At 43.3% G+C, this 26,409-nt stretch overlaps 2 protein-coding genes across 19 annotated transcripts in view; one reads left to right on the top strand and one right to left on the bottom strand.

Moving 5' to 3' along the window:
- The window catches only part of FAM13A (family with sequence similarity 13 member A), a 133,975-nt gene extending 129,017 nt beyond the window's left edge, over nucleotides 1-4,958 (top strand). For all 15 annotated transcript variants that reach the window (XM_083835820.1, XM_083835825.1, XM_083835819.1 and 12 more), the window contains one exon: nucleotides 1,544-4,958. In XM_083835820.1, coding sequence (XP_083691946.1) covers nucleotides 1,544-1,670 — 127 coding nt within the window. In that variant the 3' untranslated portion in view covers nucleotides 1,671-4,958. The remainder of the gene's footprint in view (nucleotides 1-1,543) is intronic.
- Nucleotides 4,959-5,808: 850 nt separating this feature from the next.
- HERC3 (HECT and RLD domain containing E3 ubiquitin protein ligase 3) overlaps nucleotides 5,809-26,409 on the bottom strand; it is a 44,474-nt gene continuing 23,873 nt past the window's right edge. Inside the window, exons 12-25 of one of the 4 annotated variants that reach the window (XM_083835809.1) lie at nucleotides 25,319-25,430; nucleotides 24,188-24,377; nucleotides 22,313-22,476; nucleotides 21,678-21,791; nucleotides 20,412-20,435; nucleotides 20,235-20,324; nucleotides 18,716-18,886; nucleotides 17,958-18,101; nucleotides 16,440-16,606; nucleotides 15,207-15,273; nucleotides 12,372-12,454; nucleotides 9,162-9,345; nucleotides 8,313-8,415; nucleotides 5,809-7,583 (exon numbers count right to left, since the gene is read on the bottom strand). In XM_083835809.1, the coding sequence (XP_083691935.1) occupies nucleotides 7,375-7,583; nucleotides 8,313-8,415; nucleotides 9,162-9,345; nucleotides 12,372-12,454; nucleotides 15,207-15,273; nucleotides 16,440-16,606; nucleotides 17,958-18,101; nucleotides 18,716-18,886; nucleotides 20,235-20,324; nucleotides 20,412-20,435; nucleotides 21,678-21,791; nucleotides 22,313-22,476; nucleotides 24,188-24,377; nucleotides 25,319-25,430 (1,822 nt within the window). In that variant the 3' untranslated portion in view covers nucleotides 5,809-7,374. The other 3 variants (XR_014584295.1, XM_083835810.1, XR_014584296.1) reach the window with 3 other exon arrangements.

Genomic DNA, 26,409 nt, shown 5'->3' on the forward strand with positions numbered 1-26,409 from the left:
AATTTTTCTTCTTAGTTATATAGTATGTTTAGATCTCTGTCCTATTCTTGCTTGTCTATGAGGTATTCACACACTAGTTTAACAAGTATTTCTGCTTCACTATAGCTAAATGTGTTCCTCAGAAAAAAGTTCCTCATAAATGAGCTGGTAAAATGCTTTAATATATTTATACTCCTGAAATTATTATGCTGGAGGGAAGGGATGTCATCCAGAGGGACCTGAACAGGCTTGAGAGGTGGGCCTTGGCAAACCTCATGAAGTTCAGCAAGGCCAAGTGCAAGGTCCTGCACCTAGGCCAGGGGAATCCCAAGTACGAATACAGGCTGGGCAGTGAGTGGATTGAGAGCAGCCCTGAGGAGAAGGACCTGGGGGTGTTGGTTGATGAGAAGATCAACATGATCTGGCAGTGAACACTTGCAGCCCAGAAAGCCAACCATTTTCTGGGCTGCATCAAAAGCAGCATGGCCAACAGGGTGAGGGAGGGGGGATTCAGCCCTCATGAGACCCCATCTGGAGTACTGCATTCAGCCCTGTGGCCCCCAGCACAAGAAGGGCATGGACCAATTAGAATGAGTCCAGAGGATAAGGGCCATGAGGATGAACAGAGGGCTGAAGCGCCTCTACTATGAAGAAAGGCTGAGGGAGTTGGATTTTTTCAGCCTGGAGAAGAGAAGGCTTCCAGGGTGACCATATAGCGGCCTTCCAGTAACTAAAGGGGTTCAACAGGAAAGCTGGGGAAGGGACTCTGTCAGGGAGTGCAGTAATAGGACAAGGAGTAATGGTTTTAAATTAAAAGGGGTAGATTTAGATTAGATATAAGGAAGAAATTCTTTACTCAGAGGGTGGTGAGGCACTGGAACAAGTTGTCCAAAGGAGTTGCAGATGCCCCCATACCTGGAAGTGCTAAAGGCCAGGTTGAATGAGGCTTTGAGCAACCTGGTTTAGTGGAAGGTGTCTCTGCCCGTGTCGGGGGGATTGGAATTAGGTGATCTTGAGGTCCTATCCAACCCAAAACATTCTATGATTCTTGCCACTACCCACCATCCTGAGAGATTCTTGTAAAATCATTGAATCTTGAGTTTCACTTAAGCTTAGAGAAATCTGAATAAATATTTTCTTCCTGTGGTTCCAAGCCAAGAAAAGCTGTACTTTATTTTGGCATCTAGCAGGCTGACATTCAGATGGCTCCTGAAAAGGAAAGGGTTCTTCTATTTGTGTTGTTTTGTTTTGTTTTTTCCAACTGTTGTGTAGAAGCTGACAATTCCAGTGAAGTAGGACATGCTTCAAATAAGATTTTGCATTTAGAACCGGGGGATTCTATTCAGCCTCAACATGCAAGCTTCCCCCACTTTGCTAGGGCATTTGCTTGCCCCTGTCGTCTTCTCTCAAAGAATAAAAATTTGTTTTTATTCCCTGATGGGTAGTGGAGGAGGTGAGCTGTCTTGTAGGTCTTACTCCTGATACTGTTGGCGGGTGGAGGGAGGCTGCTGAGGGAAGATGTCCTGGCACAGAAATCCTCATGACCTCTTTTTACTCCCCCTAGGAACGTGCAGAAAGAAGACCGCACTCCTATGTCTGAAGAATACAATGAATACAAGCAGATAAAGGCCAAGCTGAGGCTGCTGGAGGTCCTGATCAGTAAAAGAGATATTAGCTCAAAGATCATGTAAAGGAGGAGATTGGTTTTGCCAGTAAACGTAGAAGAGAGAGCACCAAGTGGACAACTGCATGAAGTGGATGCACCAGGAGCCTGGCTGGGGAGGGCTGAGGAGCTCCCTGGGAACTGAAGGGCCAATCCCAGAAGCAGGAGGGGGAGGAAGGGTGGCTTTCCATCACTCTCTACATTTGCTGTTGTCCACTCTTTCTCCAGGCCTGATGCCCAAATGGAGTTTGCCAGCGTAGGAGACATGATGCTGTCCTCAGTGACTGCACAGAAGGGATTCTTGTGTTTTGATTTGCTTACAGATCCTGTAATATTTAGGATATCAAAGCCAACCATGCTCTTCTTTATTTTTTTTCTCCTTTCCAGGATATCATAGCAAGAGACAAAGTAGCATGAATAGTGATTAAATCATCAAATAGCTTCCACTTTAGTTTACCAGACATGTGCCCTAACTTGATCTCACATAAAGGCACAGGTCAGATAGCACCAAGATTGTTCTCTTGTAGCTACAGTAAAGATTTGCTCAGACTTTTGACCAGACTGTTTGGAATCCAGCATCTCCTGTTGCTCTTTCTGAATGCTGGAAGATTATCCTGGTTATAGCCCCAAACTAGTTTGAGTTACAGGGGTGACCAGGGCCCAGGGTTGAGTTGTTTTTTGTTTTTGTTTTTTTTTCCCCTGCTTTTTTTTTTTTTTTTGACTGCCAATTCAATTAACTAGGAGAAAGTACCTACATCTGTTTGGGATAGCAAAGAAAATGCAGCAGGGTTCTTGCCTGCTTGTTCCACTTGGCAGGAGGTACTGTAAGGTTACGACCATGTGTGGGCAACTGGGAAGAAAGGAGGTTTTATCAGCTACAAGTCAGAACCTCTTGGGATTTTGGTAGCTGCTCAGTTAAATGCCTGGTGTCAGGTATCTGGAAGACCCGCCACATGTGCTTCATTATCTGTTAATGCATACAGGAGCCTAAGGTGAATGGTCAGTGTCGATGTCATATGGACTTGCTAGCCTACATTTTGTTCTCTGTTGTACACCATCAGGCAGTGTGGGCTGGAGCAAGGACACTGGGATTGTGGCAACAGCAGACTGTATTTTCTTCCCAGTGGCTTTGTTGTGTACAGGTAGTGCTGCGGCAAAGAATACTGCAGGGAACTGAAAGCCCCAAGCCACACGCTGCCCATGGAGAGGGCTTGTGTCTCAGGTGCAGGACTGGACAATTCGACATTTCCACCTTTATGACTTTCAGAAAAGAAGGCCCCGGGACACCAGATTCCACTTCTCTTGTCAGACAATCACTGCCTGGAGGAGTGAAAGGCAGTGAGTTCAGGAACAAAATGAGTAGCTGAGGGCCGATAACTCTGCAGTATAACATCAGCCACCTGCGCTTGCTCGGGCACTCCACAAGCTCGTATGCACAGGCTGATACTGCGCAGCAACGCTTCCTGCTGGAACCGGGACACAGCTCTTGGGAATAGGTCTCAACCCCGAAGTCACGGAGTAATGCCGCCTTGTACGTCTGTCCCCTGGAAGCTCGCATGCAGGAGCCAAGCAGCCGAGGCCAAGCGCAGTGCCCCTCGTCGCAGCCGGGCCTCACGCAAGTCACAGGGGAGCAGGCAAGCAGTGGACTCCCGGAACCATTTCTCCCTTTCCTTTTCTGTGGGCAGGTGGGCCCACAAACATAGGTTTGGGTTGTGCTGCTCAGACTAACCCCTCCTCAACTTGCTGTATGTGCTGTGTTAATTCTTGCCAAAACCGGTGCTGGGGGTGGGTCTCTTCATGATCCCGTAAACACTTCAGAAGGCAGCCTTCCTCCCCTGGTTCTGCCCATGCCCATTAGTACTCTGCCTGGGTAAGACAGTGATGAACTTAATTATTAATGAAAGCACTTAGGAGGGGGCCTGATTTCTACTGATTGCAGAATTGCACCCTCCTAATTAAATCAGTGGAGACTGAATTTCTTATTTCCAAAGAGTCTGGAAAACTTGGGTGCTGACCTGGGGCTTGGCTTTTCAGAGACGTTGGGTTTCCATAGGTGGGAGATGTGGGTCTGTGCCTCTGCAAATCAATCTGATCCTCTGAGTGTGTCAAATGGGCTCAGAAACCGCTTTTGACGATGTTTGACTGCAAGGGAAGCAAACGCCTGTCTGAACACAGGGAGCCCAAGGAATCAGAGCTGTGCCTTTGTCCTTCTGCCTGGTCTTAGGGACTTGTCAGTCTGCGGTCAGCTCTCCATAGTTACTTTAGGTACAGCTGCTGAGCCAACATCATGCGGTACTACTCTACTAGTAGAAGCGTGCGATGAGAGTTGGGTCTCCAAAAAGTTATTGCAGACTGTTTGTGGTGTTCAGGCCCAGTTCATCAAAGTGCTTCAAAGCATATATGGTGATGGGGTGCATCAAGCTGATCTGAATTTGGGATTCTGCTAAATTACAGCAGGCTGCAGCTTGAGCACTTTGGTGAATCTGGCCTAGATATCTTCATATGGTCAAAAGCAACAGTTTCTGCCCGTTCTTCCTAGTCATACATTTTTCACTGGGCCAAGGCTTTCCAGGAGTATGTTTTCTGTGCTTGTTTTTAAAAGCCTGTTTGCACTGTGTACTGATAAATTATCTGTTTCGCTGGGTTTTGCCCCTGACAAATCTTGATAAATGATATGTAGGGAACAGTCCATTTTATTTTTAAACTGAGGAGATTGTAGCATTTTCTGATGCTTAGTTATCGCTGTTTACATGGCATATTGCTAGAATTTCAGATAGTTTGTATGAAATGTAAGTACAATTATGCACTTTAGAGAGTTTATATTTTTGAACTTTGAAAGCTAAAACAAAACCTGTTAATTGAAATTGTACATTAAAAGAAAAGAATATATATGCGTAGCCATCTCTCTTTTTAAACTGTTCTTTACCCAATGGCAAAAATAAAATCAAATCAAATCATCTGTCTGATTGTGAAGGAAACTACTCAGAAAGACCCATCCAAGTGGATTTTAAAATTCCAGTCTTGCAAAGACTCACACAAGTGGTCAGCTTTCTGTCCTGGGTTTCCAGATGCTGTTGCTCCCATCTTCCAAGCCTGCAGAGGATGAGGGCTCTGAGACCTGAACACTAAGATGTCTTTGTATCTTCCACAGCTGACTTGACTTCCCCCTAACCACAGTAGCCACACAGGCTGTTTGCCTCACCACACTCCTCTAAACCAATCCAAGCAGCATCTGTATGCTCTGTTTTATGGTTTGTATATGCCAACATCACTGTCTGTTGACTGAAGAACATTAAATACAAGACTGTTTTTAAAAGCTGTGGAGTACTGTGCACAAATCTACTTTATGTGATATGAATAAGCTGTTAGTGTAAGACAGCCCTTCCCATGTCACTACAACTGCTGTAGGAGGGCAGCATGGTCTGCAAGGCCTCCCATGAACCGGGGCCATTTCAGACACACACACACACCTGTGAATTATTTAAATGACGATTATCTGGTTGTGGGCAAAATAAGACTGCAAGAGTTAAAGACAGATGAGAAACTTGTCATTCTTACAGGTTTCATTTGCTTTCAGTCTGTTTACTCCAGAGTAAACAGCCAAATAATTGATGTTTATTAAAGGCAGTAAAACTAAAGGATATTATCTTCTAATCACGCTGCTAAGACATCACTTGTTCTTACTGGTATGTGCAAGTTTTAGACAGTAAGTGCCAGACCAAGCTGAGGTGTTTCCCTGTTCCTCTTTGGAATAGATGTTTTCAAAGCAGTCACTCACTGGCACTTGAACAGCCGAGGGAAGAGCCAGTTTGTGCCCTGTGCCCGTACCCAAAATGGTGCCTGCAAGGTGCATGGGAAGGAGGAGAAAAACAGACTGAAGGAAGGGAGACAGATAGAGTCAGAGGGGATCTCAGGTGAGCCAGGAGGGGCAGGTGAAAAACTCCCTGATTTGTAATTGGAGATGTGAGGGATGTGAGGGCAGCATTTGATTGGGATGGAATCCTCACCAGCAGCACGGTTAACATAGCGCTATGCAGAGCCTTTCTTCCAGGTGCTCAGAGGTGAAGCTGTGAGACAGTGGAGATCCCAGGGAGAGGCACAGTCTGTGCCCGGAGCTGCTCAGAGCAGCTCCTCCTTCGCTTCCCAACATAAAGGCAGCCAGTGAGTCAGAATTAAACATCAAATTTATTGCATAATACTGACCTATGTACACACACATCGAAAATAAACATTTGATATAATTGTATATGTCTTCTATTTGTTGCATTAGAAAGAGGCTGAAGGGCTCTCAGTGTAGCCAACAGCTTGTCTTAAAAAAAAAAAGCCTAAAATCTTTTGTTACGAGGTGCAAAGTTCAACACTATATATTGAACGTGGTGCATAAATACTATGTCCTAATAACAAGTCAATTTGAAAACCACCCTAGGCTTAAAATGAGATTTACACCAAGACCTGAAGAAATGAGGAAATCATTTGAATGTCATTTAATAGGTGGTGGGACTGGGAGAAAGGATAATGGCTCTCCAATCTTACAGGACAAATTTAGTTAATGCTTTTGCCTACTCAACTCCTAACGTACCTTTCCAACCTAATTCATAAAGGTAGGCCTTTAGGGGTCCCAGCACTTACTGGACAAAACAGATGACAAGGGTTCCTCCCACACCACGCAGTAAAATAATCCTACCAGCAGAAATAAAACCAGCCTCCAAGCAGAGGGTTAACACACAAATGTGGATTTCATGCGTCTTTCTTTTCCTCTGACCTAATGAGGCTGGAGAGCTTGTAAACACCGCTTACACTCACACACTCCCTCACTCTCCTGCATGACTCCTCTGAGAAAGGCGGCAATGGTAAAAGCAGCCAACTCACCTTGTATTGGAACAACATTTCTGTTTGAATGAAAAACGAGGACTCGGCTAAGCCTACCTGCCTAACTTGTAGACTTACCAGCAGAAGAACAACACAAGAGAGAGGCAGTTTGAGAAACCTGTTATTACGGATATTGTTTGTCCTTCCCCAAGCCTTAACACAGAGGAGTCTGAAGCTTCTTTAAGAAGACGCTGCTTAGAAACAAAATTTAAGACAAAAGAAAAACATGCCAACCCCCAAACCACCCTACTCTCCGTGAGATATACTGGTGCAAAAAGACAGAGCATGTACCGCAACTAATACACTGTCCTGTGGGTCACAAATGACACCCCAGCCCAGTACCATCTGCCAAGGACCAGAGGGCAGGGGGGATATATCCATTCAAAGCAAGCAAGAACCAGCTTGCATTTAAAAAGGGAAGAAAAAAAAAAAAAGGGTGGGGGAAATCACAGCTTTTCAAAAAGGAGATCACTATTTCATCCTGAATTTCCACCATAGCCTCAATGCAAGGAACACCAAAGGTTTAAACTGAACAAAAAGGGGGGGGGGGGGGGGGGGGGGGGCAATAAAAGCAAACTACGAGTATTTGCTGGGAGGGCAGTGCTGTGAAGTTGGAGGGGAAACAACGAAAAAGCCCACCAAACTCATTTTGTTCAGTAGATCAGAAAACTCAAAGCTAAAGTCTCTCCCTGCTAAACCCCACAAAATACTGGCAGCATCAGGCTGAGACTGCATCATCTGCATCTATGATTCTTACTATTATTTTTCCCCTAAAATGCTCTGATCCCTTCCTTTATAAAAATAAAGCCAAGCCCGTTGCTTTCTTCCTCTGTACCCAAGTGCCTGTGCCTCTCCCACACACGTCAAGCCAAGCTGAAGCCCTCATAGTGATCGATGGCTTGCACCAGCCGGGCGCTGAGAATCTCCTTGCTGCTGTACTTGGGCAAGTCCAGGAGATTGTAGCAGGTGTGCGCCACGGGCAGGTACTGCTCCCCGCTGGCTGTGGACTGGATGACGATGCGAAGGCTTGACATGCCGTAGATGGGAATGCGGTCGCTGCCTGTCAGGAACACTAGGAGAAGCAGAGAGAAGGCAGGCTGGTTAGGACAGGCACCCTCACACTTGTACGGCTGTGATACGATGCCCCTTGTGCCTTCTCATCTCCATGCTGAACTCTTCTAGCTCTCTCAGCTTTTATTTCCAAAGCTTGTTCCTGGAAGCATGTGCCAATACATAAGAAATCTGCAGTCAGTGGAGCTGCACCAGCAAAGAATTTGGCCACATGTTGCTGGGTTTGCTGGAAGCAATGCTCTAAAGAAAGACAGCAACTGCTTCAGGTCTGGCCAAGTAAGGGGATGGTGACTGCCAGCTCAGCAAAACTGCCACACGGAGATTTAATACTTCTTGGAGCTAGATTCTTTTAGGACACTTAAATCTGAATAATCCTTCAATAAAACAGCGCTTTCCTCAGCATGCCTCCATCTCTGTGCTTGACACCAACTGTTTCCAAACAGATACACATTAGTGGGTACAAGATCAGGAAACAAAACCAGTCCAAAAATAAAGATTGGCTCTTTTCAGTGCTTTCCCAGGTTGCCCTTGGGACACAATATTCCCTCAACATGATGCCCCAAGGGAGCAACAGTTGCCAGCTGCAGCAACAAACTCAGAACCACCTGCCCTTAAAACCACGTATTTCTCCTCCTCTTCCCTTTTATTGCCAAACAAAGTGACATCTACCCCCCAGTGACATTGATTCGTCAATTTCAGATGACAGCCTGCACCACTGCAAAATACTTACAGAGAAATTTCTTCTTCTTTTCCAAGGGAAATGCATGAAACGTTTCCCAGAACATCCTCACGGTTGGGTGTGTCGCAGTGTAGTCTCCCTTATAGACGGCACTCTATTAGAAAAACAAAAAGTCACATAATTTCATCTAGCACTAGAAAGCAAGGACTAAGTAGGAACACGACCTGATCTCTTCTAGTATCTCAGACTGACGTCTGACAGCTAAGAAATGGAGTGCAGGACGTGCCATAGGCAACAGCATGGCTCAAAGACACAGGAAAGTGTTCTTGCTACAAGTGAAAGGCCAGTATTTAGGCTTCTAGGTATTCAGCTAATTAGAGGTGTAACGAGGAACCCTGGTGTACCTGATCACGGGCTGGACTCGTGGACAGGATCATGTGTTCTGCACTGTGAGGCCATTTCTACTGCTAAGGCTGAGACAAAACAAATATTTGCTGATCTGCACGTGTTTTGAGAGGATACAACTCTTGCGTTCTGTCCAGACTTCCCTTTGAACACTTGGCTGTGTACTTTTTGCCCTTGTTAGTTCTATTGTAAATGAAGATCCTGATTTTGTCTCTTTCTTTCAATCTTAGGCTTCATCCCTACAAAAAAAAGATAGAAGTCCTCCTCCCCTCTTCTTTTTCATCCCCAATTTCCTCCACGAGCTTTATCAGTAGCAGGATAGTGAAGTAAGAGAGTAACTTTTCATGTGAATAATTGCAAGATGTACAAGAAACATATAAAAACATCCGTAGCTTACTACACCTCTTGACCCAAGCTAGTGCCCACCTCTTGCAGCTGCCCAATCCTAGTACTTGTAAAAAAAAGAAGAAAAACATGACAAGAGGGAAGCTTTACCTCCTCCAGTTCCTCCCAGTTGTAGTTACTGTTTCCAACTATCATGGCCCTGAGCTCTGTGGGCTGGAAGAGTTCCAGGACCTTCCCACCACATACTTTCAGGAAGCCAGTGGAAAAAGCTGTGTACCACTCATGGATGGAGAGGTTGAAGATGTAATTTACATAGGCTTCAACAAATTCTTCCCTAGGGCATTGAGAGAGAGCAGGTAAAGAAAAGCACTTTTATTCACACGCCTGAGTGGCAGCACTGCTAGTTTTGCTGCTTCTGCCTGTAACGTTTCTTGCAAATACGAGTCTTCAACAGGTTCACCCCACTGCCCGCCTCCCGCTGAGATGACTCACTGCAGCATGGACAAAGTCACCAGGTGGCACGTACCACTACGTGTGCGCTTAACCAGTGCAGCGGAACCTGCCTCTCTGCTGAGGTTGAGTTACACAAGTAGCAGGATTCGGTTACCGGAGAACCACAACTGACCCAGCAATTGCAGCCCCATGTTTAGGATGTCCAGGAAATTATCTACAGCTCTTCTCAGTCCGTATGTGTACGGTGTTACTGAGCAGGGGACACTCTGCAAAGAACCCTGATAACCAAGCCGAGAGCAAGCACTTAGCTGTGGAGTGGGAACCAAACCACACAGCAGGCGATCAGAAAGCTATCACTTCCAAAACGGAGAGCCTCCCAGAGGCCTAGCTAGGTATGCTGTGATTTTTCAGAGGCAGGTGCTCGTCACTCAGTCCCCAGTGAGTCCCACGGGTGGTTCAGCACTTTCAAAACCAACGCTGTAGACCAGAGGTAGACTGAGGAGATCCTATTCAGAGAAGTCTTGATCTGAAACCGCACGGCCCATTACCTTCCTCCTTAAAGAACTCCCCTCGCTACAGAGCAAGAAAACAGTCTTAGAAAGCATGGACATCTCTGCTTCAGCCTTCATAGTCTGGTTAAATAAATGTAGGACTTGTGCCTTTGGAGTGCAAGGCAAGGAGAACGACCTCTCCCAGAATGACAACCCTGTTTTACTTCAGAGGTTCCCAAGAAAAACATTAAAATAAAAACAACATTCTGCAGCCATTGCTAAGAAACATGCGGCAGGCCCTGGCCAAACTCTGTCTCTGGATTTTGTTAGGAAGTTAAGCATCTTTATTCTGTTTTCTCTTTGTTTGTCTTGAAGGATCACGATCTGAGTGCAACCCTAGAATTTTACTTGTGCAATGACTCGAAATATTTCCTTTTTTCTTTTTTTTTTTTTTAAACACCTGACCATAATGCACCAAACAATGTGGCAAACTGGGACATGAAACTAGTCTCTGGGTGGAGCAGTTGTTTTTTTGCCTGACGTTTAAGAGGCGCTCACACTTGAACTCAGAAGCTAAGCAGACCAGGGAAGCAACGGAATCCAATATCTCAATCACTAGCAGAGGACACCAAAACTGAAAAAAGCATTATGACCTTTTGGTGGAGAAATTCTCAGTGCACATGCTATGTAAAAGCAGCAAAGGCTAGGTGAGAAATTAAAAAACAAAAAGAAGGCTGACAAATATGAAAACCTGGAATAAGAAATCACACAGCAAAGGGGCATTTTCCAGTGTGTTTGTTTTATTGTCATTTTGCTGATAATCACGTGAGCATTACAGAAACCCAAGCTGATTAAGCACTTAACTGTTGCTTAATACCTCCTTGGCTGTTACGGTCACGAACTCTTTACCAAAAACATTGTATGTTGCAATGCCCAAATAAACTCCAAAGGAGAAAGGGAAAATGCAAGCATTTCCTACTTGGTATTTTTCAGTCAAAGCAATCCTGTGCATTTCTTCAGTTAACAGTGAACCTTCCCTCAAGTAGGAAGGGCGATGCCCAAAGACACGCACGCAGCACACTACTGAGGCCAGCAGGGCAGCAATTTCGTCCCTGACCTCTAAACATAGCAGCGGAGGAAGTCATTAAGCACTGTAAGGTGGATGAATTGACAGCCATGTCTAGACTTGGATTTAGAGGTTAGCTTGAGTTCAAAACTCTGGTCAAGACAAAGCCACTGCATTCTGGAATGCGTTAAGCTGGCGCAGCCACAGACCAGCCTTTCTCCTTACGGATTTGCTTCTCTTGTCTTTCCTGACTTAGTATGTAAGGAGCTAACCTGGATGCTCTTCCCAAACTTTTGCTCTAGCTAAGCCTTTGATCCTCCCACTAGGCCAATACGGCACACCGTGGTAAGAAAAGACCTTTTTCTTGTGAATGCATGGGCCTAGCCAAAAATAAAAAAGACTATCACTGGCATTTACATCTTTACTTCACTCTCTCAAAGTCTCCTGTATTGCCCATCTCCTCTTGGGTTTGCACGGAGGTAGCTATCTAGCTGTAAAATTGTACCTTTTGCAGCAGCAAAGTAGCTAAAAAGGTAATACAGACAAAGCTTTTGTTACGGCAATGGCTGTAGACACAATCAGAACCATTTTAAATAATCCAATTAATGGGAAATTACTTCATCTCCAGACTTGCCAGCAAGGTCTTCAAACAATCTTAGCACAAGCCCCTAACCATGCTGCTGACTAATCACTGGATCACACTGTTTTGCCAGCAGAGAAAGAATTTGAATGCTGTTTCAAGTAATAAAGGCATCTGAAGAAATCCAATTATAGGATTATAAGAAGAAAACAGTTTAGCAGCTGGAAAACAAAAAAAAAAGGGGGGGAGGAAAATGGTATCTGTACTAACTGCAGCTAGCTAGGCAGAAACAGTTTACATACACTTGTGCCTTGCAGCTCCACTAACGGATGACGGTTCTCTATCAGACATATATGAGGGAATTATCTCCTGCTCTAGAATTAAAAAGAGAGCATGAACAAGTCTGCCAGTCTCGGTTTTGCTTTTTGGTCACAGGACAGGAACTGTAATTCCTATTCACACCATCAGGGGTTACGCTGCAATCTCTATTTACGACGAGAAAGCTATGCCAGGGGTCTCTATGAAGATCTTTTATAGGGAAGATGTCCATCCAAAAGGTCGTCGGGCATTTTTCAAGTACTGGTGAAAAGATGATGAAAACCTGATTTCTTAAGTGCCACTAGCATCCAGTAACTATTGAACAACCGGTCTAAGAATTTGTTCACAGTGACTTCTAATTCTCTCCCACGTTTCACCTCAGACAAATTTTCTGTAGCAATGCATTTGACTTCATCACAAGTGAGTCCATCCCCCCATATTACCCCTCTTACCTGTTGTCCTTCTGCACCAGAATATTGTCTCCATCTTCAATCAGGTTCTTCTGCTCTGTCACACCATAGCTCTCCCTGCAGATCTATACAAAATGAGAAAATTTTACCAGAAGTACTTCCCAGGCCATATGCCTGCAGAAAGATAAAGGGTTCTCTTGCACAGGTGATGACTAGCGTTTGAAGGGTGGGACAGAGAAAAGGGTAAATGCAGAACACTTTTTGCCTGCTGTAAATGTTCTTCCTGTTTCACTACTTCACATCATTTACACTTGCTGTAGTACTACTATCAAGCCTAAAAGCAAAGCCAGAAAAGAAAAAACTATCCTTTTAGGTCAACTTCCTGTAAAAAAAAAAAGTGATAACTAATAAAACCTATATTAACTAAGCCCATATGCCCTATTAATAAAAAGTATTCCTTTTCGGTTTTTGTTTTTTTAATTTAATGGAAGGTCAGTAGGTTAATTCATCTGCTCTCACTGTACGACAGCACGACCACAGACAAATTCCTGCTTATGCCAGGCCTACAATGGTACCAATACAAACATACTCTGTACATACAGAATTGGTCATGCAAATAAAATGCAGAAGGGTCAATTGTCAAGTTGCCATACACGAAAGGGCCTCGTATTTTCACAGAATCACAGAACGGCCGATGATGGAAGGGACCTTTGAAGATCCTCTAGCCCTACTCCCTCACCAAGCAGGATCACCTAGAGCACATTGCACAGGACGGCATCCAGGTGGTTTTGGATATCTCCAGAGAAGGAGACTCCACAGCGTCTCTGGGCAACCTGTTCCAGTGCCCTCCCATATTCAGATAGAACTTGATTTTGACAGCCAAGATCAGTTGTTTATTCTTTTCAAGGTGTATTGGTTTTATGTGGCAAGGTTTTGATAGCAGGGAGCTGCAGGGGTGGCCTCTGTGAGAAGAGTCCAGAAGGTGCCCCATGTTAGATAAGGGACAGATTCGGCTGGCTCCAAAGGGACCTGTTGCTGGCCAGAGCCAAGCCAATAAGCGATGTTGTTATGCTCTCACAGAGGTGCAATTTAAGAAAGGGAAAAAAAATGTGGCACAACAGCAGCTGGGAGAGTGAGGAGTGGGAACCAGTCCTGCAGACCCCCAGGTGAGTGCAGCAGGAGGGCAGGAGGTGCTCCAGGCAGGCAGCAGCAGTTCCCCTGCGGCCTGTGGAGAGGCCCCTGGTGGAGCAGGCTGTCCCCCTGCAGCCCACGGGTCCCACACGGAGCAGATCTCCACGCTGCAGCCCGTGGAGGAGCCCCCGGTGGAGCAGGTGGAGGTGGCCTGGAGGAGGCTGCGGCCCATGGAGAGCCCCCGCAGGAGCAGGCCCCGGGCCGGAGCTGCAGCCCGTGGAGAGGAGCCCACGCAGGAGCAGGGGGTCTGGGGGGAGCTGCCGCCCGTGGGGGACCCGTGCTGGAGCAGCTTGCTCCTGGGGGATGGACTCCATGGTACGGAGCCATGTGGGAGCAGTTCTTGAAGAGCTGCTGCCTGTGGGCAGCCCCCGCAGGCTCAGCTGGGGAAGGACGGCATCCCGTGGGAGCGACCCCGCATGGAGCAGGGTCAGAGAGGGACCGTGAGGGAGCGACGGAGGCGAAGTGCTATAGACTGACCGCAGCCCCCATTCCCTGTTCCCCTGTGGCCCTCGGGGGGAGAAAGTAGAAGAGGGCAGATGGGAGGAAGTTAGTTTTTCTTTCTTTCTTTCTCACTTCTCTAGCTTTTTGGTAATAGGCAATAAATTTCTCTAATCTCCCTATGCTGAGTCTGTAAAAGACAATTTGGTGAAAAATTTCTTGGGTGTCTTTAAAAGTATCTTTTTTGTTTTGTTTTAAACAGAGTTTATGTTATCATCATTATGGCTTCATCCTGAATTGCAGCTCTGATCCGTGTGAGATCAGACCTGGGTAAGTCTGATTTAATAGACTTTATGCACACTCATTTATGGAAAAAGAAATGGCACTCTCCTAGCTCAGCATGAATTTTCCTGACAATATGTGGCAGAGCTTCCTGATACCCTGTTATTAGCCTAGGCTGGCCCTGGACAGACAGACAAGAATCCAGATCATGCTCGGGATGAATCCACTACTCACAGTCTGCTAGAGCATCAGGACTTCCAAGCAAAGACACTGAAACATGGAAGCCCTTACCCTGCTCAAGTTAACAGAGGAAAACACAGTTGGAGAACAATGATGCTGAATTTCTTCATGGGTGTATGTTTGCACATGAGGAAGGACCTGATATTTTAACGTACATCAAGATTTAACTCTTAATTCTACAGAAACTCCACTGTGTAATAAAAACTATTGTCTCTGGGTTACTGCCAAAATACATATATATATCCTAGAAGCAGAGGAAAACTAACTGCATTAGTACACCTCCTAGAAAAATTTTGTTTCTGAGAAGTCTGACCATATACACTCAATATGAATTTTTAAGTTTAAAAATATTAGTATTACGACAGCAAGGAAAATTCTAAATTGCGTTAGCATTTCAAGAACTGACCCAGTGATGTCAAAGCCTAACTTACAGTTTCAAGGAGGATTTAGGAATCTAGTTCTCCTTGTCCTGTGTGAGATGTTGGACACTGGCATTTAAGTCACATGCCGCAGTGACAATAAAGATATTCTGAAAATCACTCTGCTTAATCTACTTACTAGCTTAGTTTTCATCATCATAGATAAAAGAACAAGTGAGTTTTAATATTTTAGCATTAAATATGCGGTATGTGCTACAGGCATACTTTTGAATAAACTATAATACACATGAATGGGCTTCAACTGTACTATGACTATCACAACACTTATATGTTAAATGTGTCTTACTGTAAAATTCAAGCAGAATGTCTCTTCTATATCTTCCCCAGGATAATCTAAAAGTTGCTGAAGACTCCTACATGACAGTCAGGGAAAGAAATGAGAAAAATTAAAAAAAAAAAAAGATTCAAAAAGCCAAACATTTAGAAGAGAAAAGAAAATCAGCAAAAGTGAACAGCATCACACATCTGGTTAATAGGATTGCAAGAGAGAGCACCTGATTCACTTGAAGAAGCAAAAAAGAAATATGCCTCAAACTAAGAGATGCTTTGTTAGAAGCGGGATACATGCCAGTCCACGCAAATTATCAATGTAGTCCATGTCTACATGGATCCCCTTTAACGATCCTGGCCTCAGAACAGTTACATTTCTAGTTCTAAAGGACTGCTAGATATTTATGCTATCTAGCACATATGCTATTTAGACACAAAGGCCTGAAGAAACAAAGAGGGTGGTGAGAAGCTATAACTTTATCCCCATTATGTAGAAGATATTCTTCTACTATCCCTCAAAATCCTGCTGCTCTCTTCCTAGCACTTTACTTTGTTACTATTAGACCTGCAGCTTTTTGCTGGTAAATCAGACAGCAACCCAAAAGAAACATGAAGACAGCAATCATACAGTGGGATTTTAACCTCTCAGTATCAAAGTAAACCAATATGCCCATGCAATTATGTAGAAGAGATTCAATATGTCTTTTAGAAAAAGTCATTCCTTCACCCCCATTCAACTCCCTGTCTTCTGGCACAGGAACAGGTCAGAGTTGCACTGATTCAAGGATGGGGTAGTTCACATCCAACACACACATCCCATCCTGGGCTATGCCAAGAGATGCACAGTGGATCTATTTGCTAAGCCAAGCCTGGCTTGGGGAAAAAGGCTGAGGCTAGGATCTGGGATCAGGCATGAAATCACACTATAGGGTGGCAGGCCCCCAGCCGTTTCCAAAGGTGTATGGTAGGTATATTTTGGTTGTGTGGATATGAAGCTTTTTGGGGTCAGCAAGGTGGGTACAGAGGTTACAGCCCGAGCAGACAGATCTGATAGCCCATGGAAGAGGGGAAGGCTTATGTGAAATTCACCACAGTCTTATGTATTTTGCTAGGCTCACAGACCCCCAAATTAATCAGTCACTCCGAAGGACCAGGTGGTTTGTTGAACAGTTTTACCCCACCTGGCATTTCTTGCTCTCAGATGGATGGTTTCCCATCCCAGACAGGATGCAAATTTTGTTTTTCGTACCTTCCTTCCGTAGGGGACAGCTCCTTCAAATCCTCTAGGCAGGGCTTCACATTCAAGAGTTTTTTGTACAGAGCCAAAGGGAAGTGAAGGTCTACCACTGTGAAGTTGTAGATTGCAAGACCGCATATGATGCCGATCAAGTGAAACCAGTTGTGTTCTACAAAACACTTCAAAACCACAGAGAGAAATCCTGATGAGACGCACTGTTTCTGGTGCAATGCACAATACTCTTACCCCATGCACGAAGAAGCCAGCCCCCGCCTTCTCAACTGGGACAGTATCAGAGTGCATCAGGTCCCAGTCTTGTTGTAAATTCCTTGTCCCTAGCCTTGCTGGGGTGTGGCACAGAAATGAAGCTTCAGAACCAAGTCCTATTACTTCTGTAAGCTGTGATTAGCTGTGGAAACAGCAACACTTAGTTTCCACCTTACCTGCCTTTTATTTCCTTTTTAAATACTTCTGCATTTAGACATTAACAAAGCTTCAACGTTTGCCAGCTATGAACTGCAAGAAAATGGTCTAACACTTCTCTCCCTACCAGCCATCCTATCTCCTATTAAAAGTTTATGCATAACCACAGTGCCACCCAGGCAAACATAGGTAGGTGTTGGTATGCAGGCCTTCATTCCTTCACATATTTACTGTCATGTTGGTATGTCGGTCACAGTCTCATTGCCTATATTTGCTAAATGTTGTAAATATACGACTTGGATATTTTCAGTGATTGTCATTACTTTAGTGTCAAAAGATTTGTTATTTTTACATGCATTAACATGAAGAATAATTGCTCTGCAATACTGTTTACAGGTTGCAGAAGATACCGTGTCATTTCCTTCCTTTTAAATTAATTAATAAATTAAAAGAACCCCCACCAGGACAGATGCACCTGAAGGTAACAATGACATCATCATTTTCCTCCTTACTAACTAGGAAGGTGTGGAAAAAAGGACATGAACCATCATCTCCAGCTATCTGACTTGTAGAGAGAACTTCCCACCTTTCCAAAACCAACCAGTATTCACTACAATGTTCTTGCCATTCAAGAGCTTCCTCACATAAAGCATTAACAAGTTCAGGCCCTGAAGGTGACTGTGTTGCGTGAACAAGTGGATTGACTGCAAATAAGCGAATGGCAAGGCAAGCACTAAATTTTAATGCCAGTATGACCTGAACCTGTGGTTCTGTAGAATAGCACGATTATTCATATAAATAGCATGAAAAGCATATTCATGCTGTCTGAGAGTTCTATTAACTGTCATCTGATACTTGATAATATTAAGTCCTGTTATGGGATAAGAATAAAGAGAAAGAGCCAATTCCTGAACAGGCATCAGTATCACAGTTCTGATAAAGTTAATGAACCTATACTAATTTGCACTGACCATAAATAAAGCTCACATTGTATTGAGGGAGGAAAATTGGAGGAAGGCCATTTCTTTTCCATAGTTTGCTACTAAATTAATTACATCTGAAGCAGCGTATCATTTCAGCCGGTGTGTAGAGAGGGCAATGGCTCACCGTGTCTGAAAACCACAGCAGGTTTGACTCTGGGTAGTAAGTGAACATGCCATAGATGGGGTTGAGGAGTTCTTTTAGCAAGAGGAGGAAAAATTCCTTTGTCACTCCTCCAGCATCAACAGCTTCCTCACCATCAAAGATGACCTGCAGAAAAAGCAGGTCAGTAACACTTATGCACAGCTGAGACAGAGTGAATCAGACATATTTCCAACTGGAAGCCACACAAAGCAATGTGTCTGACATGCCCAAATCCACCAGAATCTTCGGCCAGTTTCAAGTGCTCTGCTTGCAGGTAAGGACAGGGAACATGGAGTGGCAAATTTGATACTCTGAAAATTTAACTCCTTATGTTGTTCCTGTTAGACAGCAACCAAAACATAAATAACCACCTGTCTTCCCAACAACAGGCTGCTGAACTTCATAGCAACCTCTCAGATAGAAAAACACATCCTATTGTAAGTGGCCCATTCCAGCAGAATGGCGAAACAGACACTGTGTAATATCATAGACGTTACTTCTCCTCTGTCCCTTATACAGGAGAGACACCAGGAAAAGAGTAAACCTTCTGATTGGCTTCATGTAAACTGACTACTGCCAAAACACTCCAGGAGTCAGAGAGGAGAAAGATTCAGCTCCCCCATTGATTAGATGTGACCCTGTCTGCTACACCTATGCCAGTACGCTGGCAAAATGGTAACATGAAGGGAGGAAAGGCTTCAGAAGTGTCAGCTGCATGAGAGGGTTTGAGGAAAACTTACCTTAAGAGGCTTTTTCAAATCAATATCTGAATGGATGCTCAACTCCCTTAAGGCATCACCGACTAAATTACTCCTGCGGACATGAAGTACCAGGAAAGGGCTTCTGGCCAGCAGAGGCTCCAGGGTGAGAAGCATGAAAACATTCTGCAAATTTGCACCGTTTATTGCCACCTGTAGATAATAGAGGCATGAGAATCAGCTGCTGTTCAGCTCCTTTCTTCTTCTAGAAGGAAAAGAGTTATGTGCCTGATGTTCCTTTCTTCCTTACTCTTTCAGTTTGGTTTCCTCAGGGTATGAGGACTGCGTGCCCCCTCTACACAAGTGTGTGCATGTGTGCCTATTTGCCCCCCTCTTTCCCACATCCATACGTTTGAGTCCTCTAAGCAATTCAAAAATTTGAGCAAGAGAGATATTAAACTCCTGAACACTTTTTGACATGAGGTGGCTGGAAGAAAAAGGCTTTATTTATACTTTTATTGAGTCAAAAGACTCAGTGTGAGCACAACCCTGAAAAAATCAGAGTCTACAAGGGAGAACAGTGTTACTAACACACCACGTGAGAAGACAGTCGATGTGTGCCTTGTGAGGAACCCACTGCATACAATTCAAAGCCCTCATCTACAGCGATTTTCTGGTGTCAGGAAAGATGCAAAGTCTGGTCAAAGCTTTGACCACCCAGAGAGCATTGATTCTCATGCGTTGTCTGTATTAAGTGGCAAATTCATTGTAAATACATTTAAAAAGACAATTCTTTGGCCTCCAAGCGGTCATCTTCATAAAGATCCTTTCTCTCAGCACAAATTAAACTTTTTGTGGGACAAGTCCCACACCCTGGCTGCACTGGATGAGGGACCAGTGCCCAATTCTTTGTCCCTTTCAGGAGCCACCTGCATAAGCAGTGCCTAGCACTGAGCAGTTCACATTGGCACAGAGGCCAGATGTCCCTGCCAGAGTCTGGCTTGGCTGCCACCTACAGGGTAAGGGGCACCGAAGCTTAACACCTGCTGTGACACACTCCTGGAGGGCCCCACGTCTGCACCTCTCACTGCAAATGGGTGGCTTAGCTGCTGACAACAGCCACTGCTTGGAACTACAAACAGCGTCAGATCTGAACCCTTAGTTCTGACAACCACTCCTGTGCTGCACACAAGCTTCAAAAAGGCGCTCACTCACCTGAAAGCACCTTACAGCTCCTCTAATAGGGACCTCACCTTACTTCTTCTTATCCTTGGACTATCATAAATACACGAGTGCTCCTTCCATAGGTACAGTTTACATTTCCATGACATGCACATCTGGCAATTCTGATGTTACCGAACTTCTTGAAGTAAAAGAAACTAAGTACTGTGTGTGCCATGGACAGGGCTAAGAGCTTTTCCAGCTATTCTGCTCTCGTATCATAGAAACGATAAAATGAGGCACAAAGTAACTCCCAGTGAACTCCCTTCCATTCAAGCACCAATGTAAAAGGCAGGAAAAAAAGAAATGAGGCAGGAAAACTGGAAGAGAGAATGATTACCTGCATCTGTAGTTCTGCATCTGTCTGTAACATCTTGGTCTTAGCCTGAGCGTCAAAGATGAAGGGATAAGAACAGAGCGTCACAGCATCCTGCAAGACACAGAGACAGACTGGTGCCCACGTACAGCTTCTAGAAGCACTGCTTCAAATAAGAGTCATGAAACACGATTTCCTTACCTGCATGATGGATGGTCTAACTTTCTGTGAAGGCAAAAAAAAAAAAAAAAAAAAAGAAAACTTTTACTCTCTTGATTGTGTCAGATATTTCTTAGGACAAACTAGTTCAAAGGTGACCCACAGAAAATTTTTCTCCTCTGGGCCCAACTTTTTTCTTCTTAAAGAAAAGCATGGGAACTTCCTTCTCAAGACAACGCACAAGTCTAATCCAAAACTTGCACATCAAACGTTACTAAGAGGACTAACAGGCACAGAAGCCTGTTAGCTTGCCAGAGGTGAAACTTATTTTTATGAAGAACAACCAGAAAACTATCCCCAAGGCACAGACCACATGAAACAACAGGAAAGAACATAAGGCCACAACATGACAATACAAGGCCACTCCTGCAACACAAATTACTCTTCTCTTTAGCTCTATCAATACAATTTTAACTATTACTGTTGTATCAAACTGAGTCATTATTTTATTGCTCTGCTTACTAAAAGCAAGCACAGAGCAGCAGTATTTATATGACGGAAGATGGGAGAGGGGACACAGCACACACAACATGTAGAAAGTGCATACAAACACATACAGAAATTCTTGCTACAGTCTGATTTTACTCTTGCAGCATCCCTTGATGGATGTCTTTTTGTTTTCTCATATTTGGGATTTCTTTCCCTGCATTATTTAAATAATCTCACTGGGTTCCCATACAGCATTTTCCAGCCCTCAGTTCAGTTATCTCTTTTCTTAAAGATGGGAAAGTGAGGCATAAAAGAGGTGAAGGGTCTTACCCAAGATCACCCAGCAGGTTACTGGAAGAGCCAGGAATAGAACCCACATCTCTTGAGTCTTGGTTCAGTCCCCTAGCCAGAACGTCACACTGCCTCCTCTTACAGAGCAACATTTTAAGACCACTGGCTACATTATTCACAATACCTGCCTAAACAGCAGAAGTAAAGGGTAAAAATTATAATTTTAGAATACAGGACTTGGCTCCTGAGGTCTCGATTACATTAAAAGGATCCAGTGACTGAACTAATCCCTTTGTGCAGGGACTGATTGGGATTCACATGAATAATCACAGAGGTTGATGCAAACATTAGTTAAATATTGTTAGTTTTAGCTCTTCTGGTTTTATTTTAAGTCAACTTCAAGCCACCAAATATCCAAATCTGAGAGATTTAACATATAGATGCTCCTACACTGATTACATTACACTCTCAAAAAGGATATTAAAAATGCAGATCTCTAATGACCAGAGAGACAAATGTGGCTCTTACCATTCCAGCCTGATGTAGGAACCACATGAGATAATCCTCCTGAATGTCCACCAAGCTGGAAATCTCAGGGATATAAAACTTATCATATTCTACATGTTTAACCTTCTGATTTACCTAGGGAAGAAAACAGATGGTTTTTAAAATACAGATGTATCCAGCATTTTCTTAGAACAGGCTTTCACAAAATCAAACATAGCAGCTTGCAACAATAGGCCCTAGAAATTCTTGCAAAAAGTCATCATCCCTTTTATTTTAGTATGAAGAACTGAGAAACTTCTGACTTCTTAGTTCTTCCTCCTCCTCATCCAAGACTAAACAGCACCAACACACCAGGAGCAGAAAGTGTAATAATACAGGCATTTGTGTCACAACAGTGCACGCTGTCTGCTGGCTCAACAGCGGCACTCTTCACAGTGAATTTTTCCTAGTATTTGAGACAGGACTAAGCAATCTTCAAGTACACCAAATTCAGGAAAACCACTAACATCTTCACTTTTGTGGTGTCTCAGTGGACAGCAAGGCAGCTGACAAGCCAGGGCTGTCACCAATTCGCCCCGTCAATTGGCAAAGGGCAGACAAGACCGAGTGAGTATCTGCATGTTGGCATCTTGAGCCAGCGTACACCCAAGGCTTACCTTGTGGAGTTTCTCCAGAAGTCTGAGAGCAGCTGTAATGTAGCTACTGAACAAGACCGGGATCAACAATGTCTTTCTTCCACTGAGGAGGTAAACTACTGCACCTTTATAGAGATCCACTAGCCTAAGGAAATATCGTGGGCACACTTGAGACCACCAGTTATCTGCGAAGAAAAGGAACATAAAAATACATCTTGAATTGAACGCCACAGAATACTCCCCTACATAAAGATGAAAATAGGGGAACACACCTAAAAAAAGTTTTTAAAAACTTCCCTACTTCTCTCCTAATTGTTGCAATAGGAAAGCAAGCAAAGTAAGCTGCAGATACCAGATGTTGAGAAGCTTTCCACTCTCAAACAACCATGTCACTCACCACCCAGTCCCAACCCCTGATCAATGCAAGAGCCTGAAATCAAGGTTCTTCAACCGTCTCAAGAAGCTCGTATTCAAGATACCGTGATCTTGCAGACAAACATTGTCTCTCTGTAGTGATAAGAAAGTAGTTCTCTGGTCAGTTCTCCATCAGTACCACATCCTTTTCTAGCAGATGTCAGAAGGTGCCTCCTAACACACGTGCACTAAAGCTCCCTCTTTTTTAAAAAGCTGATTTCCTTCTTGCCACGGGCAGTAACCCTTACCTCTCCTCTGAAGGGACCCTGCCTATGAGCTTCTTTGCTAGAACCAATCCACCTGCAAAGTAGAAGATGCAGCTTGGGAAAACATCACATCAACTGCTAGAAACAAACACCAACTTAGCCTCCCAAGTGTCAGCAAAACAATAGATTCTTGCAGACAGAAGTACAAAAATCCTTTATATTTCTTTATTCTAACAGTCACAATGACTAGGAACTCTGAGCACAGGAGAAAATCTGGTTACAAAACCTCCTTGAATAAAATAATAAATAAATCACTAAGCTTCAAAACAGATTTCACTGGAGCAATGCTTCTGGAGGTCTGAATCCATTACATAGCATTTTACACAATACTGTGAGAATTAGTATAAGATAACATTAAGAAATGGAAGAAAATAACAAAAAAGTAATATCTTAGCAAACACAAGTAACACTTTTGAGTAGCTTATCTTCTACTTAGCTTATATTGAGCTAATAGGAAATAATGTTAGTAGAAATAAGATTCTGAAACAGGAGATGAACTGTTATGTATAGCTTAGACTTGACCAACCAATAGGTTTTTCTGCACTTTATACAGATCAGGTTAACTTTGTATTAGCAGTATATTCATTTATTTACCTTACACAGAAAAGAAATTTCAATGTGGACAATGTCTGATTAAATTAACATAGTAAGATCACTTAATCTTCATGATATACAAAATCTATGTTCACATAGAGGCATTAAAATTTTCTGGAATTGGGTCTCTGAATATAGGTAAATTAGACAAGGTAAATTAGTTTAACTTCCCCAGTACATGTTCTTAGAAAATTCAGGTTGAGTTGTTTTAATTTAGAAGCAGAATATTTCATTCTCATTTATTATCCACACCACCATAAATTTTATAGGCTTTATGTTACAATAACTCACTAACTCCCTATATCTTACCTATATGGCACAGTCTTCATTCCCATGTATTTCATATTTAAAATTCAAATTTTGAGTTTAAAATTCTTTTACATAGGAATATAGGTTTTGGGGGAGGATTCCTTGAATGTTTTTGGTCCGCAGGTGCTTTTTAGAGGCAGCTGCTTCATAGCAACACCATATCACAAAGAATATTCAATTATCATAGAAGTCATAGTTAACACAACACCAAAATTAAACAAACATAAAAACATGACTGAAAGATCCAAAGGCAACTCTTTGTGTTCCCCCTGGATCGTGAGAGCAATATGCATCTTAAATGATGGCCTCTTACCAAGAACTTTGCTGGGGTTGGTGTCTAAGCGCAGAATAGCCATTGCCAGAGGAAGTGTTAACGTGATATAATACTTTGAATCTTGGAAGGGTGGGAATTCAGGGAGAATCAGATAGATCCTCATTGCCTCAACATCTGGTGGTGAGCTGGACAACTGAGGAATCAAGAAACTTTCAAAGCTCTTCAGTATCTACAGGGGAAAAAAGACAAAAGGAGGCAACTTATTCCGGATGACAGAGCACCTACAAAATAGATGAGTAAATACTAATGAAACAGAGAACACGCAGCACAGGTAGACTTAACAGCTTTTGTTACTGATCCCTTAAAGCATTCCACAGGACAGGACTAAATTCATGTTTTCCCAAAAGGCATAAATGTTTGGGCAGTTTTTTCCAGGGATGTCTATGTTAGTAAACCCTTCCTGTTGAAGGCCACATCCCTGCTTTAGAAGTACAGTGAACTGAATTTCTCAGACTAGAAACATTGCTGAACTAGTTCTCTGTGTGCATTAAAGCATGGCAAAAAAAAAAGACATAGAACTGTATAGCTAAAATTCTCCAGAAATATTTGTGTCTGAAGCAGGCAGATAACATGAAAAATTTCACCTGCTACAATTCCAATTTGGCAAAACATCTCACAACACCTTTCTACTCACTTCTCTCCCTGAAACCTATAATAAACAGTTTCACTGTGCCATAGCTCAGTGTACTCAGGTCCCACTGTACATAAAACAAGGACTACCTCATCCACAGGACTACTCAATACACCAAGTCTTCTCTGCTTTAGGGGAGTTAGAATAAATTAAACAACCAGAAAGTACTCAACTGCTGACCCGTAAGAAATAAGAACACATTCATTATTTTCAAACATAACATACAAGAATTAATTTCAGCAGTTAGTTCAAGTATTAAATGCCATGAAACAAAACTGTTTTATAAACAAATCTTTGAGACATTTTCTGAGGTCAAAATCCATTCAGGTCAATGGGAATGTATCCACGGATACTAAGAAGAATCTGGCCTGCAGATCTGAAATACAAACTTCCCCTAAAAAATGTGCTGTTTCTCCTGTTACAGAGGGACAAAGCCTTTATTCCCCCTCTAAATACCTAAAAATGTGTAAGTGCAATACCTGGTCTAGGAGAATGGAGTGTTGAGAGTTCATCAGCTTCTCAAACAGCACTCTGGTGGAGTTCAAATCAATCCCTGGGGTCTTTGGACTTGTTTTAAAATGTTCATCAATTCTTTAAAAAAAAAAAAAAATCAGAGACAGACAGACATAAGTTTAAGGAAGTGAAAACACTACCTCTGTATTAGCACTGCCTGAGAGCAAGCAGTGGAGGACTGACCTCCGGGAAATGAATCAGACTAGAAACAAAACACAACTTGGAATCTTCTTGCTAAGGACAAGATGTACAATGCCCCTTTCTGAACTCTTCTGGGCCATGATTAGATTTAGGATTCTTGCAGATAAACACTTCATCAAACTCTTTGGTTTCCCCAGGACTTCCCACTATGCTAATAGCCTGCCTGAACAGGACTGACTGCTTAAAAACCTATAAAATACCTATCTATCAATTGTTTCAGGATCCTCTGCATTTTCTTCACATACACTTTATTTATTTTTATACAAAATCACAGTAAGAAAGGGAAGGGTGATAATACAAGATGACATTATTCAAGGGAACATCAGATGAAGGCTTTCAAAACATAACAAACAAGATTTCAGAGAATTTGGTAATTCCACTCTCAAATTTTCTAAAACTAAACAATGACTGCAATCAAACCACAGCGCAGTCGTAAACAAGCTTCAGACGTAAGAAATGTTCTCTCCTTTCTGCTATGTGTGAAAGGCTGCAATTTACGCAGGCTACCTGTATAAAAGGCATAATGAAGGCAAGCCTCCAGAGGACGACACAGTCCAACAGCCAGATCTAGTGACACTGAAATGTCCTGCAATGCAGCAGGTAAATTACCTAGCTCAGCACCTGGAGCACGTGCAGCATCTGGAGCAGAGACTCTCAGCACCATTGTCTGTAGTAAAAATGCACATAAATCTTTGCAGATGCTAGTAAAAAAAAAGTAATTGCTACAAATCCATTGACCTCTAGGATTTCCCAGGTATGTCACTATTCATCCCTGAGACTCTGTGATATCAGACACACTGTGAAGGAAACGGTACTGATTAAACATGGGATGCATTTGTCAGTTTTCTGATGTGGC

Source organism: Anser anser, assembly GCF_964211835.1.
Source record: "Anser anser genome assembly, chromosome: 4".
Classification (NCBI taxonomy): Eukaryota; Metazoa; Chordata; class Aves; order Anseriformes; family Anatidae; genus Anser; species Anser anser.